Genomic DNA, 16,562 nt, shown 5'->3' on the forward strand with positions numbered 1-16,562 from the left:
GTCACTGTGCTCCCTAAATCCAGTAAAGCCATGACGGGCTTGCCATTAACCTCAACCTTAAGCTGGGGAGCCTGAGGAGTGGAGGGGGAGTGTCTGCAGCCCACCCATCCAAAGCTTGTTAGCTCAGGGAGGAGGTGTCATGTCAACATTCCGGTTCCTGCCTCTCCCAGAGGGGCTAGAGACCAGGCTGGCAAAGAGTCCAAATTTCTGTAAGAGTCCTAAATTCCTGATGATGGTCACAGATGATATCCATTGTTGCTAACGGGCACACAGGGGCATGCAGCAGCTCACAAGGACTTGTGGAACTGCTCAGCCCAACAGTCCGCCGCTCATCAGCCGACAAGGGATGGATGATGAGATCCATGGCCACTTGCTCCAGCACCTCCTTCATGATCAGGAGGTCCGGCTGTAGCCAGTGTTGGATGATTCGGTACAGTTCCTCGAACTGGGACCGTGGGTTATGTTCTGGCAAATACCTCCAATTATGGAGGATAATGGCCCATGCAGCCCTTCGACAGTCAAACGTTAGCATAAATACCTCCACGTTGTCATCGGCTGTCATCTTAGATAGTGAGCATTGTGCATCATGGTCGGGGTCAGGGAGAGGGACAGCGTCTGCTGTGAAGACCTTTGTCAGGCCCAGTAGTTCATCAGTGGCCACCTGGAGACCCTTGGTCAGCTCCAGGGTGACGGACTGCTGGTGCAGGTTGGCCTGAAGGAAATGCTGCAGCAGCTGCTCCACCGTGACCCAGGGTGCCGATTCTTGGTCCACTGCCTGCACATTCCACCAATGTAGGGACTTGCACTGCAAGGTGGGACACAAGAACAAGGCAGGAGGCAGATGGAAAATTTACAGCTCCTTTATTAAAGGTAACAAGTGAAGGCAGCAGTGCACAGTAAAGAGATCCTGAAGGTGCAGTAGTGCCCTGATCCATTCCCAAGCACAAGGGAAGGTGTTGAGTGAGTAGCCAACCCTGGAATGGTGCTTGGCTAGCAGATGGAGAGGTATCTGGCTGCAGTCAGTGCCAGCGGGAATGAGGAGCATTTTTTTGTGCTTTAAGCGAGGCAGAGTCGGCACCGCCATAACATTTATAATATATGAAATATACATTTTAATTGAAGCAATACATGTTAAGCAAATAATCAAAAATGCTCATAAGCCAAAAGTGTCAGTTTGATGCAAATACTAATAGGGTTTTAACTATCCATTTTTTTTCTTTATTACCTCTATAAAGAGTAATGTTGGTCTTACAGCTAGCATGCTAATACAGACAGAAATTAATTATATTTTAGAAGTAAAATATCAAAGTGTTTGATCCTTTTGAAGTAATTGAATTAACTTTCTCTAAATTCGATCAAATAACTGTCAGGTATCTACATGGATCAACATTTATCTAATTTAAGATTACTTAAAAATCACATGATTCTGGGTCGAATTTATTTCAGAGCTAATTTATTCATTATGAAACAAATTTATTTATCTTTAGTATGTGATTTAAGCTGGTGAGGATTTTGGTGTTTCTTAAGCCTAACCATGGAACCACTGGATATGAGTAATGTAATATAGCTGAAAATTTTAAACTTGACTTTATGAGACTATACAGTCTATATTACCAGTGAAAATTACAATTAAACGAACAAAAAAAAATCACACTTTAATACTCTGTTTAATGTATCCACCTACTCTGGGATGACTAAACACTATAAATATTCTGCAATGCACAAAATGATAAGAAAACATTAAAATATGGACCTAGCATTATATGGAAATCTCTCAACAGTAAGGGAAAGCCAAGATCAGGAAGAGTTGACACACCTCTAAGAGCCGACCCATTCCATGCACCGAAATCAGGGCTAGTGTCTATAAAACAAGGAGTAATCCTTCATGTCCTTTTCATTTTGCTGACCAAACATGTACATACTTAAAATATTTCATCTGGGTTTTCTGCTCTGTACACAAACAGGCTTTGCATGTAAGTTGCTAGCTCAGTTTGAATTGCAAAGTATATTGAAAGAAGGAGACATATTGATAGGTGGCATTTTTCCACTATATTCAAAACAGGAGAATATAGTTTATTCCTTTAACAGAAAACCACAAATGGCAGAATGTGACGGGTAAGTACTGTATATAATAATATTTGACTTAATTATAACTGAAGATTAATTCATAAACATTCTTTATATTTGGGTTTTTAGTGAACTAATGTTTCTCAAAGATTTGGATTACAGGCTTATCAATGGATGAGGACCATGTTGTTTGCAGTAGATGAAATAAATCAAGATGATCGTTTGCTTCCCAACATTTCTCTTGGATACATAATTCTGGACTCTTGTTCCTCTCCTACTAAAGTTCTGAGAGCTGCACTCACATTGATGAGCACATCACAGCAAAACGGCTCTCAATGTAATCCACCTCCAATATTAGCTCTTATAGGTGAATCAGGATCTACTCAGTCTTTAGTTGTTGCCGGGGCAGTTGGACCATTTAAAATACCTATGGTAATGTAAAAATATACACATGCAAATACATTTAATGAAAATAAATATTATGAATCAGTATTATGCCATATATTGATATGTGTAACTTTTTTGTCCCTGAATAGGTGAGTTACTTTTCAACATGTGCATGTTTGAGTGACAAAACAAAATATCCTACATTTTTCCGAACAATACCAAGTGATTACTACCAAGCAAAGGCTTTGGCTTTCCTTGTTAGACAATATGGATGGACATGGATTGGAGTTATAATGTCTGACAATGATTATGGGCTGAATGGGATATCAGCATTCAGAAAGGAAGTGGAGGCTCATGGTGTCTGCATTGCATTTGTTGGCACAGTTTTGCGAACATATCCCCAAAGCAAAATCCTCGAAGCTGTTGAACTGATCAAGCATTCAACTGTCAAAGTAATTCTCGCATTTGCGCCAGAGAGAGATATTGATCCTTTAATGAAAGAAGTGCTGAAACAGAACATTACAGGAATACAGTGGATTGGAACTGAGTCCTGGGTAACTGCAGCCAGTCTTTCCACACCAGAAATATTCAAATATTTTGGAGGAACAATAGGACTTATGGTCCGAAAAATGGATATACCTAAACTGGGACCAGTTCTCAAAGATATCAGTCCTTATAAAGATTCAGAATCAAGTTTTGTCAGTGATTTTTGGGAGGCATTGGTGGGCTGTAGACCTCCATCTAAAAGCAATTATTCAAGTATTGCCACAAAAATATGCTCAGGAAAAGAAGACGTTGATTATACAAACAATTTTTTTGATGTATCACAACTTAGAGTCTCATATAATGTCTATCAAGGAGTGTATGCAGTTGCACATGCCCTACACCAAGGGATGTTTTGTGAAAGGCCTGAAAGCAATGTCTCGGGACTGTGTCTTAATGCTTCACAGCTTACCCCAAATCTAGTGAGTTTTTACTGCCTTGATGCAATAATCGTGTTCATAATTTTAAGCATTTCATTAATTGTGTTGTTTTTTTGTATATCAGGTAACTGAGCAGTTGAAAAAAGTACGTTTTGTGGATGCATTTGGAGAGCTAGTGTTCTTTGACAAGAACGGAGACCCACCTGCCTCATATGAAGTCATAAACTGGCAGCTGAGAGACGGTCAAGTGCAGCATATTCCAGTTGGTCATTTCAGCACATCTGCAAATGGACAATATGTACTTGTGATTAATGAAGACAAGATAGTCTGGAGCACTGGAAATTTGGTATTATTATTATTATTATTATTATTATTATTATTATTATTATTGATAGGGTAAGGCTTAGGGGTTAGGGTTAAAAAATAATAATAATTATAATACTAGTAGTTGTACTTTAATTTCATTAGTCATCTAATATTTTCTCTCTCCCAGACCCCAAAAGCTGTTTGCTCAGAAATCTGTCCACAAGGCACAAGAAAAGCACATATTAAAGGTTTACCTCTGTGCTGCTTTGACTGTATCCCATGTGCTGATGGCTCTATATCAAATACAACAGGTGAAGTGGCCTGCTAACTACTAATGCTGAAATAATTACACTAATAGTCCTCATCTCTCACCATGTCATTTATTTCTACTTTAGGAGCAACAGATTGTATCACCTGTCCTGAGGAGTACTGGTCTAATGAAAGAAAAGACAGCTGCATCATGAAAATAATAGAGTTTCTTTCATACACTGAAACTATGGGAATTATTCTTATGACACTGTCACTATTTGGTGCCTGTTTAACTTGTTCTACTATGGTGGTGTTTATTCATCTCAGACATACACCATTAGTTAAAGCAAATAATTCTGAGCTGAGCTTACTTTTACTTCTTTCCCTTATATTTTGCTTCCTCTGCCCACTCACATTCATTGGTGAGCCCACGGTTTGGTCCTGCATGTTACGTCATACAGCATTTGGCATTGCCTTTGCACTCTGCATTTCCTGTATGCTGGGGAAAACTATAGTTGTGGTAACTGCCTTCAGAGCAACATTACCTGGGAACAATATGGCAGCAAAGTTTGGACCACCTCAGCAAAGGGCTATTGTGTGTTCATGCACTGCAGTTCAAATACTTATTTGTATCCTGTGGCTAAATGTTGCACCACCATTCCCAGATAGAGTTATTGAGCAGCGCAGTAAAAAAATTATTCTAGAATGTAACACAGGATCAGATGCTGCGTTTTATGCCGTTCTAGGATACATTGGCCTTCTTGCTATAGTTTGTTTGGTCCTGGCCTTTTTAGCCAGGAAGCTACCTGATAATTTTAATGAAGCCAAATTCATCACATTCAGTTTGCTTATATTCTGTGCAGTTTGGATCACCTTTATTCCAGCTTATGTCAGCTCTCCTGGAAAGTATACAGTAGCTGTAGAAATATTTGCAATTTTGTCTTCAGCTTTTGGCCTGCTGATATGCATTTTTGTACCAAAATGTTACATCATTTTAATCAAACCAGAGAGAAATACAAGAAAACATGTAATGGGAAATACACCAAAGGTAAGTTAGTTATACATTTAGATAGTGTTTTTTTTATTTTAAATATTATATTTATCAGAAAATAAGCCATACAGCATCACTGTAAAATACAGTGTCCTTACACACATTATAAACACCATTCCCAATGCAAAAAATACTCTGTCATATTTTTGTCACTTCTATGAAGCTTAGAAAAGTCTGATATTATATTTTTATGTAATGTTCTTAGTAAAGTGAATGAACCTACAAATTTTCATGCTGTTAAACTTGAGCATGCATTATCTATGGTCAATAAAGTTAATTATTCAAGTCTATATTATTTTCTCTATTTATTTTCTGTCTTTCTTCAGTGTATTAAATACAAATTTAAATTATGCATAAAGGCATTAGGTAACAGGCAAAAGGTAACAGATTCAACAATTACTCAAAAAATAACCTATAATGTTAATATGAATGGAAATTACTAATTAATTAACATATAAATTAATAGTAAAAACAACAAAAAATAGTTATATTTATTAACAGTTACTATAAAATAGTAACAGTTAACCTGCCTACAGAAACCTTTGTATAATTTTGCAATGCTGGGAATGAAAGATGGAAAATAAGAATGAGGAAGGATTTTAATGCTGTGATAATGGGCTTCATAAATATTTGGAGTGATCTGCTGTTTAAGCTCTGGTAAAAAACACATACTGTACAGTATCATACAATGACTCAATGTTTGAAGAACGCAGTCATAAAAGAACCTAGCTACAGTGCCAAACAATGCCAAGGAGCCAAGTGTATTTTGCCAAATCTTTTTATAACAAGGACCTGAACTTCTTCAAACTTACCTTGACTATTTTAAACAAACATCAGACTTTATACAGTATATGCACAAAAAACACAACCTATCATTAAAACTTACAATCTTACGACCTCAGTGTTTAAATTGTGTTATGACCCATATGTTTAAACCCTCACTACGACCTAGATATCTACTTTTTTATATTTAAGGTGTACTGAAATGACATGTTTTTACATTTACAGCATTTAGCAGACGCCCTTATCCAGAGCGACTTACATTTTTATTTTTTTTTATACAACTGAGCAATTGAGGGTTAAGGGCCTTATTCAGGGCAGTGGGTGGCCAGGCCAGAGGGGTGTAGAAGCCTTTTTCACAACAAAAGTGCAAAGATAACCTACAATATGGCTACTGAATTTACTGTATTTTAGATTACTGTGAACAAACATGCATCATTAAGGAGTCCACCAGCCCATGGTCAGTGCCAAAGCCCAATGGGAGTGCCTGTGCAACACTTCCCAAAGGTTATCCAGGTCTTGGTCTTTGGTAGTGTAGCACCTACTGTATTGATCTTATGGAAGTAACTAAAGGACGTTAACATCTACCTAGGTTCGATGAGAGGTAGGTTGGGCCAATTTACAAGAGAAGCCCCGATTGAGTTGAACAATGGACAATTTTATTGCCTTCTTACAACAGTGAAAATAAATGGCACAATAAATGTTGTAACAAACATTTCGCAGGCTAGGCCATCTCGGTTCATCCAGACTTCCTAGTACTCAAAAAAAAAAAAATAATCTGCATAAACGGTACAGACAAAAACAATTCAGTTCTTTTTTTTCCCTTTTCTGACATGAGACTTCATTGACTTCTTTTTCTTTTAAAGTGCATGTTAACAATATTCAGGAATACACTTCAATATATTAGTCAAGTTACATCAACTATTCACACTTACAATTTAATTATTTGTAATAAAAAATTCTGGTTACACATTAATTCCTTTAAACTCCATCATACATTCAAAATTACCCTGTTTAACACAGGTTTAACATGGAAATTAATTAGCATAAGCAATAAGCAAAAAAATATGGAATTTAACACAATCATTTACATTAACCATGTACCTTGGATATTATGAACATGTTGTATTCACTCATATTGCATAAACAGCAGCTACAAAAAAAAATGACGGAATTTTTAACAGTGCATTTTTGTACCAAAATGTTACATCATTTTAATCAAACCAGAGAGAAATACAAGAAAACATGTAATGGGAAATACACCAAAGGTAAGTTAGTTATACATTTAGATAGTGTTTTTTTTATTTTAAATATTATATTTATCAGAAAATAAGCCATACAGCATCACTGTAAAATACAGTGTCCTTACACACATTATAAACACCATTCCCAATGCAAAAAATACTCTGTCATATTTTTGTCACTTCTATGAAGCTTAGAAAAGTCTGATATTATATTTTTATGTAATGTTCTTAGTAAAGTGAATGAACCTACAAATTTTCATGCTGTTAAACTTGAGCATGCATTATCTATGGTCAATAAAGTTAATTATTCAAGTCTATATTATTTTCTCTATTTATTTTCTGTCTTTCTTCAGTGTATTAAATACAAATTTAAATTATGCATAAAGGCATTAGGTAACAGGCAAAAGGTAACAGATTCAACAATTACTCAAAAAATAACCTATAATGTTAATATGAATGGAAATTACTAATTAATTAACATATAAATTAATAGTAAAAACAACAAAAAATAGTTATATTTATTAACAGTTACTATAAAATAGTAACAGTTAACCTGCCTACAGAAACCTTTGTATAATTTTGCAATGCTGGGAATGAAAGATGGAAAATAAGAATGAGGAAGGATTTTAATGCTGTGATAATGGGCTTCATAAATATTTGGAGTGATCTGCTGTTTAAGCTCTGGTAAAAAACACATACTGTACAGTATCATACAATGACTCAATGTTTGAAGAACGCAGTCATAAAAGAACCTAGCTACAGTGCCAAACAATGCCAAGGAGCCAAGTGTATTTTGCCAAATCTTTTTATAACAAGGACCTGAACTTCTTCAAACTTACCTTGACTATTTTAAACAAACATCAGACTTTATACAGTATATGCACAAAAAACACAACCTATCATTAAAACTTACAATCTTACGACCTCAGTGTTTAAATTGTGTTATGACCCATATGTTTAAACCCTCACTACGACCTAGATATCTACTTTTTTATATTTAAGGTGTACTGAAATGACATGTTTTTACATTTACAGCATTTAGCAGACGCCCTTATCCAGAGCGACTTACATTTTTATTTTTTTTTATACAACTGAGCAATTGAGGGTTAAGGGCCTTATTCAGGGCAGTGGGTGGCCAGGCCAGAGGGGTGTAGAAGCCTTTTTCACAACAAAAGTGCAAAGATAACCTACAATATGGCTACTGAATTTACTGTATTTTAGATTACTGTGAACAAACATGCATCATTAAGGAGTCCACCAGCCCATGGTCAGTGCCAAAGCCCAATGGGAGTGCCTGTGCAACACTTCCCAAAGGTTATCCAGGTCTTGGTCTTTGGTAGTGTAGCACCTACTGTATTGATCTTATGGAAGTAACTAAAGGACGTTAACATCTACCTAGGTTCGATGAGAGGTAGGTTGGGCCAATTTACAAGAGAAGCCCCGATTGAGTTGAACAATGGACAATTTTATTGCCTTCTTACAACAGTGAAAATAAATGGCACAATAAATGTTGTAACAAACATTTCGCAGGCTAGGCCATCTCGGTTCATCCAGACTTCCTAGTACTCAAAAAAAAAAAAATAATCTGCATAAACGGTACAGACAAAAACAATTCAGTTCTTTTTTTTCCCTTTTCTGACATGAGACTTCATTGACTTCTTTTTCTTTTAAAGTGCATGTTAACAATATTCAGGAATACACTTCAATATATTAGTCAAGTTACATCAACTATTCACACTTACAATTTAATTATTTGTAATAAAAAATTCTGGTTACACATTAATTCCTTTAAACTCCATCATACATTCAAAATTACCCTGTTTAACACAGGTTTAACATGGAAATTAATTAGCATAAGCAATAAGCAAAAAAATATGGAATTTAACACAATCATTTACATTAACCATGTACCTTGGATATTATGAACATGTTGTATTCACTCATATTGCATAAACAGCAGCTACAAAAAAAAATGACGGAATTTTTTCATGCTATCCTGAACCATTCTGGTCTACTTACATGCTAGTGCACCGATGCTAATGAGCTGCAGCCTTAGCCACGCCTTAGCATTGTAATACCATGAAGCATAACAAAGTAGATAAACCTTATGTAATTATAAGGACACATAGTTCGTTTGGATTTTACTTTACAGATAACTCTGCAAATACTCCGACTGGTTTTTACTTTTAAGGTAATTCCCCAATAACATTTTAGCACACATGAAAAGTAGCGTCACACTTAGCAAAATGTGCTTCCATTCACTGGAGTTTCGATTGTTTCTTCTTGGCATTATTTCTTGGGTTTTCTGCTTTCTACTGGTTTTAGGATTTTATAAGTTTTATTTTCTGCTGGCATTCACGAGGAGAAGAAGTAGCAAAAAGAAGGAAAATTGCTGATAACCATAGGCTCTAATCGAGTCAGTCCCCCAGCTCCCCCTATGGTTGGGAGTGGAACTACAACATAGTAGCCCTTATTTCTCTATGGGTTACACTAGCTATCCCCTCCCCATGGACAACTTTGTGCAGAGGTTGGGGAGAGCCCGGTCTTACCTGGATCTAACCAAATAATACTGTCAGGTTACAATGGCTTTCAGCACCAACAGCAGCCACTGGCAGTACTGGGTTCTCCCTTTCGGGCTGCACGGGGTGCCAGCAAACTTCCAGAGGATTACGGACATTGTGCTCTGGCCTCATCATTCCTATGCAACAGCATATTTAGATGATGTGGTTAATAATTCTTTCACTTGGTCTGACCACTTGCACCACATGTGTGATGTGGTAGCTCAGTGGTTAAGGTGTTGAGCTACTGATCAGAAGGTCATGGGTTCGAACCCCAAGTCTACCAAGCTGCCACTGCTGGGCCCCTGAGCAAGGCCCTTAACCCTCAGTTGCTCAGTGTAAATCACTCTGGATAAGGGTGTCTGCTCAATGCTGTAAATGAAAGGACAGCACCAATTCGGCACCCCCAGTGTTTTGGACAGCCAGGAAGCACATGGGCACCAAAAGTGCACCAAAAACACAACAGCCAATCAGAGTGGTGCTACAAGCTCCTCACCCTCAGAGAAAAGAAGTGAGAGCAGCATGGGGTGCAGTGCCTCTGGGGAGTTACTGTAAGAGGTCATGCCACACAGGAACTAATGTGCAACTCTTAGTTGCTCTTTCTTTTGTTTGCAGAGCAGCCTGAGGATATGGATGATGCTTCCTAAACCCACTGCACCCCACCAATCTCTTGGGTCCTATCACTGATCCACACCCCCAGAGACCTGCTCTCAGCCAAGCACACCACATGAGTGTACAGCTTGTATAACAGTGTAAATTTGCTGGTCTGTAGACTTTGAGTTTACTCACTTTTGCAGCCAGCAGTTTAGACATTAATGGCTGTGTGTTGAGTTATTTTAAGGGGACAGCAAATTTACACTGTTATACAAGCTGTACACTCACTACTTTACATTGTAGCTCAGTGTCATTTCTTCAGTGTTGTCACATGAAAAGATATAATAAAATATAATACAAATTGTGAGGGGTGTATTCACTTCTGTGAGATACTGTAAGTATTTAATGACATTATGAAATACACTCACCGGCCACTTTCGTCCAACTGCTCGTTAACGCAAATTTCTAATCAGCCAATCACATGGCAGCAACTCAATGCATTTAGGCATGTAGACATGGTCAAGACGATCTGCTGCAGTTCAAACCAAGCGTCAGAATGGGGAAGAAAAGTGATTTAATTGACTTAAAGTGGCATGGTTGATTTCAGAAACTGCTGATCTACTGGGATTTTCATGCACGACACCGGGCGCCACTCCTGACAGCTAAGAACAGGAAACTGAGGCTACAATTCACACAGGCTCACCAAAATTGGTCAATAGAAGATTGGAAAAATGTCACCTGGTCTGATGAGTCTCGATTACTGCTGCGACATTTGGATGGTAGGGTCAGAATTTGGCGTCAACAACATGAATGCATGGATCCATCCTGCCTTGTATCAACGGTTCAGGCTGGTGGTGGTGTAATGGTGTGGGGGGGATATTTTCTTGGCACACTTTGGGCTCATTAGTAACAATTGAGCATGGTGTCAATGCCACAGCCTACCTTAGTATTGTTGCCGACCATGTCCATCCCTTTATGACCACAGTGTACCCATCTTCTGAAGGCTACTTTTAAAGCGCAAATCATCTCAGACTGGTTTCTTGAACATGACTATGAGAATGGCCTCCACAGTCACCGGATCTCAGTCCAATAGAGCACCTTTGGGATGTGGTGGAACGGGAGATTCGCATCATGGACGTGCAGCCGACAAATCTGCAGCAACTTCGTGATGCTATCATGTCAATATGGAGCAAAATCTCTGAGGAATGTTTCCAGTACCTTGTTGAATCTATGCCACGAAGAATTAAGGCAGTTCTGAAGGCAGAAGAGTACAACCTGGTACTAGTAATGTGTACCTAATAAAGTGGCCGGTGAGTGTATAATATAGGCTGTAAGGTCATTTAAATGTTATTGGCTATATTTTAAGGCAGTTCATGGGAACTTTCATTCACAGATTACTATTGGCCAATCGAACTAGGGTGGTGAACCTGATCAGTTTTCCAGAACTAACCCTAGAATTTAAAATAACCTTAGAATTAGAATTAACCTTAAATTAAACTTACAGCAAATTGAAGGGCTGTTTGAAAGCATAATGCTCATGTTTTTGTCTTAATGGGTATTAGAATTCCTATTTCTTTTCAAGGAGGAAAATCAATCAAAACAGTCAAAAACAACCATGCACTAAAAAGTTCTAGTTAGCCATGTTATGTTTAAATCCCTAATAAGCCCAAGACCAAATTTAAAATCTATTAATAGATTATGCCAAAAAAATAAATGGAAAATAAATACAGTTTATAGTGCACATGTATTGGGTCTGCTATAAACACTGCTTAGACAAACTACAGTGTTTCAGGCCATCAGTAAAATTATCAACAATTACATAACCCCTCCCCTTTATACCTATATTTTCTTATGAATGCATCAAAGACCACGTTCATATTTAAAGCACTGTCATGCATCTTCCCTGGTACTTAGAGTGCTGGGACCCACTGCTCTGGCCATGCAGTTCGTTTCCAGTATGGTGCCTTTTCTATCAGCTCTGTGGATAACTGGAGTCAGCTGTGCAACAAGTGAAACTAGTCCAATAAGCTGCAGGCTTTGGACTAACCCTCAGCTGCCCGGGATTTTTATGAGTGGAGACTTTGTGATTGGAGGCATTTTTACTTTTCATCATTACACAAGAACAGAGCAACATACTTACACCAGACTGCCACCCCAAACAGAGTGCTATGGGTATGAGTGCAGTGATTTGCACAGAAAGCAGTGGATACGTTTTGAAACGATTTGACATAATATTTACATGTACATGTTCAGTAGAACAACAGAATCTAATAATTGTATCTAAAGTGTTTTTGTCTTGTTTTACTGTTTCTTAACAGCATCGACTTCAGGGAAGTGCGCTTTGCCCGTGCCATGGAGTTCACCATCCACGAGATCAACAACAGAACTGATCTCCTCCCAGGCATCACATTAGGCTACCAGATTCATGATTCATGCTCTACTGTGCCAATGGCTATCAGAGTTGCATTTCAGCTTGCAAATGGTTTAAAACCAGATATCAATGAAACTGGTAGTTGTTCTCAATATGCAGCAGCCACTGTGCCTGCTATCATAGGTGATTCTGCTTCCACACAGTCAATCAGTATAGCCAGAGTGCTTGGTCTTTTTGGAATTCCACAGGTAAAAATGATTGCCTTGCCACAAACTATTATATTCAAAAACAACTCTTTATATTCATATTTTTGCTTTTGTTGAGAAAGCACCAAAGGAATGTGTAATGTAGAGATTTATCAAATGTGCCGCAATGTAAATTCGGATTTTTGTTGTCTAATCTTTTAGTTGTCTAAATAAATAATGTCCATATATTTGCCTTAGTAAAAGCTTTTACTGCTGTAATTACAGGTGAGTCACTATGCAACCTGCTCATGTCTGAGTGATAAGAATCACTATCCTACCTTCTTTAGGACCATACCTAGTGATCAACATCAAGCAGCTGCACTGGCAAAAATGGTCAAGCATTTTGGTTGGACGTGGATCGGAGCAGTGCGCAGCGACTCCGATTATGGAAATTATGGAATGGCGTCGTTCCTAAAAGCTGCAGAAGCAGAGGGGATTTGTGTAGAGTATTCTGAATCTTACTATAGGACACAGCCACGGAGCAGATTGGAGAGAGTGGCAAATGTCATTCGCAGATCCACAGCCCGGGTTATAATAGCGTTTATGGCATCAGGTGACATGAAGATTCTTTTAGCGGAGCTTTCACAACAGCCACCACCTCCGCTTCAGTGGATTGGGAGTGAAACCTGGATCACAGATCCTGATATTTTGCAGTATAACATGTGTGCTGGTGCAATAGGGTTTGGTGTTCCCCAGTCAGTTATTCCAGGCCTTCGTGAGTTTCTTCTAGACCTCATTCCAAGCAAAGCCCTAGAATCCCCCCTGTTAACAGAATTTTGGGAAAGTTCATTCAGCTGTAATCTTAAAGGTCACACAGGTACCTCAGGGAATCTGAGAGAATGTGATGGCAGTGAGAACATTCAGACACTCCAGAACCCATACTCAGACACATCTCAGTTGCGCATTACTAACATGGTGTACAAAGCAACATATGCCATAGCGCATGCCATCCACCGTCTGATTTGTAATGGCACCCAATGTGATAAGACCATTAAATTTTCACCATGGCAGGTATAAAACAGCATTATTATAAACATTTGGGTCAATGGATTAGTCACGATCAGCAGCTTACCTGCCTCATGAAATGAGCTTAAATGTTTAGTGTCTGACTTGCATATATTTGGACAATAAAGTAATATTCCTAATAACATATTACAGTATAACAGTATTTATACATGTGAATTGTATCTTCTATTCTAAAAAATTTCATGCAGATTCCAAACGATTTTTATTTATTTTTGCCTGCAGATATTTGCTCAGCTCAAACTAGTGAACTTCACTACAAATAATGGATTTAAGGTCTCATTTGATTCTAATGGAGATCCTCCAGCTGTGTATGAACTCATAAACTGGCAGTATAAGAAAAATGGTGCTTTGGAATTTGTCACAGTGGGCCAGTATGACTCGTCCAGGCCGAGAGGACAAGAGTTCAAAATGAGCAAAAATATCACCTGGGTTGGAGGACAGACTGAGGTATTGCATTACAGATTGTATAATCCAGCTGACTATGAGGAAGTAATTATAAAATTACATGTGCATGAACAGAGAGTCGTGTGTTCCACATCTGATTCTGTCCTCAAAAGCTTTATTGTCTGTGTTATGTAGATGCAATAGACTAAAATGCAGTATTTCAGTTTGTAATTTGAAATGTACTTATATATTTTAGGTACCAGTGTCTGTGTGCAGTGAGAGCTGTCCCCCAGGCACCAGGAAGGCTGTACAGAAGAGGAGGCCTGTCTGCTGTTTTGACTGTATAACATGTGCTGAAGGGGAGATCAGCAACAAGACAGGTTTTGTATCAGTACATAAATCCCCCTCGGTTATTTCTTTTATCTACCTGCACAAAAAATATATATAAACATACAATATACAATATAAATATACAATACAATATATATATATATATATATATATATATATATATATATATATATATATATATATATATATATATATATATATATAAACATACAATATACAATATAAATATACAATGTCCTCCATACTAATCAAAATATTTTCAATTTAATTAATGCAAAGAAATGTTAATTAAACAATTACGTGAAGTTGTTATGTGAAAGAAATATTAATATATAAGATCATTTTATAATACTGACAGTATGTGAAGTTCAGTCAGAAATCAGTAAGTTTTACTTTCCTAAGTAGTGATTCATAAGGTAATGCTTCATTATGGTTCTTCTGTTCTAACTGTCCTCTTTGAAACATTCTAGACTCTTTGGATTGTTTGCGCTGCCCTCCTGAGTTTTGGCCCAATGCCAAGCGAGACAGCTGTCTCCCCAAGCCTGTTGAGTTCCTCTCCTGGGAAGAAACTCTCGGTATAATCCTAACAGTGTTCTCCATTGCTGGGGCCTTTATGGCTGTGTTTGTAGGTGCCATATTTTACAAGCACAGGGCCTCTCCTATTGTTAAGGCCAACAACTCTGAGCTGAGCTTCCTGCTTCTCTTCTCTCTGACTCTGTGTTTCCTCTGTTCACTTACTTTCATTGGTCGGCCATCTGAGTGGTCATGTGTACTGCGTCATACAGCGTTTGGGATCACCTTTGTCCTCTGTATCTCCTGTGTTCTTGGAAAGACAATAGTTGTGTTAATGGCCTTCAGGGCTACACTTCCAGGAAGTAATGTCATGAAATGGTTTGGGCCTCCACAGCAGAGACTCAGTGTGATTACTTTTACTCTCATACAAGTCATAATTTGTGTACTTTGGTTGAAAATATCACCCCCTTACCCCTTCAAAAATCTAAAACACTACAAGGAAAAAATAATTTTAGAATGTGGCTTAGGTTCAGCTATAGGTTTCTGGGCCGTGCTGGGATACATAGGATTGCTTGCACTTTTGTGTTTTATCTTGGCTTTTTTGGCCCGGAAGTTGCCTGATCATTTCAATGAAGCCAAATTCATCACATTCAGCATGCTTATATTCTGTGCAGTTTGGATCACATTTATTCCAGCTTATTTCAGCTCTCCTGGAAAATTCACTGTAGCTGTAGAGATATTTGCAATTTTGGCATCAAGCTTTGGTTTGATTATTTGTATTTTTGCTCCAAAATGTTTTATAATTATTTTTAGGCCAGATCAGAATACCAAGAAACACCTTATGGGTAAGACACCTTCAAAAGATCACTGAAATCATCACACAAATAGTACACATGAAGGTCCATCAACTTGGTCCATTTTAGTGACTAAGTGGACCCTTTTGTATCCATTTGTATTGTGAACACCAAATGCACTACGATCATATGCAGCTAGAGTAAATATGATATATTTAAAAATACCTAACTAACTGAAACACATAAATGAAACACAGTGAGTCATGATTCATATTAAATACTACATTAACCTTGTACATATGTCATCTATTGTATCATTGAGTTTTACAACACTTTTAGGTCTCCCCTCCCAGAAGTAGTGCTAGGATCAAACGAGCCTTTATACAAATCTGCATTCAAATGTTTATAATTGCTTTAACAAAACAAAATATCTGATTTTAATTACCCATTAATTTCTACATCAGCTAAGGAATAGTCATTATCTCTCATCTCTATAAGCATTTGTTCTTCTTTTTTTTCTTATATTTGATATTTGAGTGTTTTATATTCAAGTGTACCACATCATTAAACATCTAACAATTTTATTTGATATCTGTGGATATATTTTTTGTGCAAGGTGTGAAACACTGTAAAATAAAAAACTAAAACATTGTGAATCATGAAAAATAAAATGACTGAAGAATTAGGAGACTAAGAGTCAGGTTATTATTAAAAGAGAT

General features: G+C 37.6%; 2 protein-coding genes across 2 annotated transcripts; both read left to right on the top strand.

Moving 5' to 3' along the window:
- The first annotated feature begins 1,912 nt into the window (after window positions 1-1,912).
- LOC113652554 (vomeronasal type-2 receptor 1-like) lies at window positions 1,913-12,172 on the top strand. The gene is made up of 9 exons (XM_047822813.1): window positions 1,913-2,115; window positions 2,217-2,499; window positions 2,604-3,419; window positions 3,502-3,723; window positions 3,871-3,994; window positions 4,079-4,980; window positions 10,767-10,943; window positions 11,231-11,437; window positions 12,074-12,172. Exons 1-9 carry the CDS (start codon window positions 1,913-1,915, stop codon window positions 12,170-12,172), a joined length of 3,033 nt encoding a protein of 1,010 aa, XP_047678769.1.
- LOC113652685 (extracellular calcium-sensing receptor-like) lies at window positions 12,132-15,920 on the top strand. The gene is made up of 6 exons (XM_027161908.2): window positions 12,132-12,337; window positions 12,478-12,778; window positions 13,001-13,786; window positions 14,024-14,248; window positions 14,442-14,565; window positions 15,007-15,920. The coding sequence occupies exons 1-6, from the start codon at window positions 12,228-12,230 to the stop codon at window positions 15,918-15,920; spliced, it is 2,460 nt and encodes an 819-aa protein (XP_027017709.2). The 5' UTR covers window positions 12,132-12,227.
- Window positions 15,921-16,562: the final 642 nt, after the last annotated feature.

This window comes from Tachysurus fulvidraco, chromosome 13 (assembly GCF_022655615.1).
Source record: "Tachysurus fulvidraco isolate hzauxx_2018 chromosome 13, HZAU_PFXX_2.0, whole genome shotgun sequence".
Lineage (NCBI taxonomy): Eukaryota > Metazoa > Chordata > Actinopteri > Siluriformes > Bagridae > Tachysurus > Tachysurus fulvidraco.

Coding starts and splice junctions, on each gene's coding strand:
- LOC113652554 (XM_047822813.1), top strand. CDS start 1,913: ATGTACATACTTAAAATATTTCATCTGGGTTTTCTGCTCTGTACACAA. Junction 3,995..4,078: donor CTCTATATCAAATACAACAG/GTGAAGTGGCCT, acceptor TTTCTACTTTAG/GAGCAACAGATTGTATCACC. Junction 10,944..11,230: donor TGCGACATTTGGATGGTAGG/GTCAGAATTTGG, acceptor TGGCCTCCACAG/TCACCGGATCTCAGTCCAAT.
- LOC113652685 (XM_027161908.2), top strand. CDS start 12,228: ATGAGTGGAGACTTTGTGATTGGAGGCATTTTTACTTTTCATCATTAC. Junction 13,787..14,023: donor TTAAATTTTCACCATGGCAG/GTATAAAACAGC, acceptor TTTTGCCTGCAG/ATATTTGCTCAGCTCAAACT. Junction 14,249..14,441: donor GGGTTGGAGGACAGACTGAG/GTATTGCATTAC, acceptor TATATATTTTAG/GTACCAGTGTCTGTGTGCAG.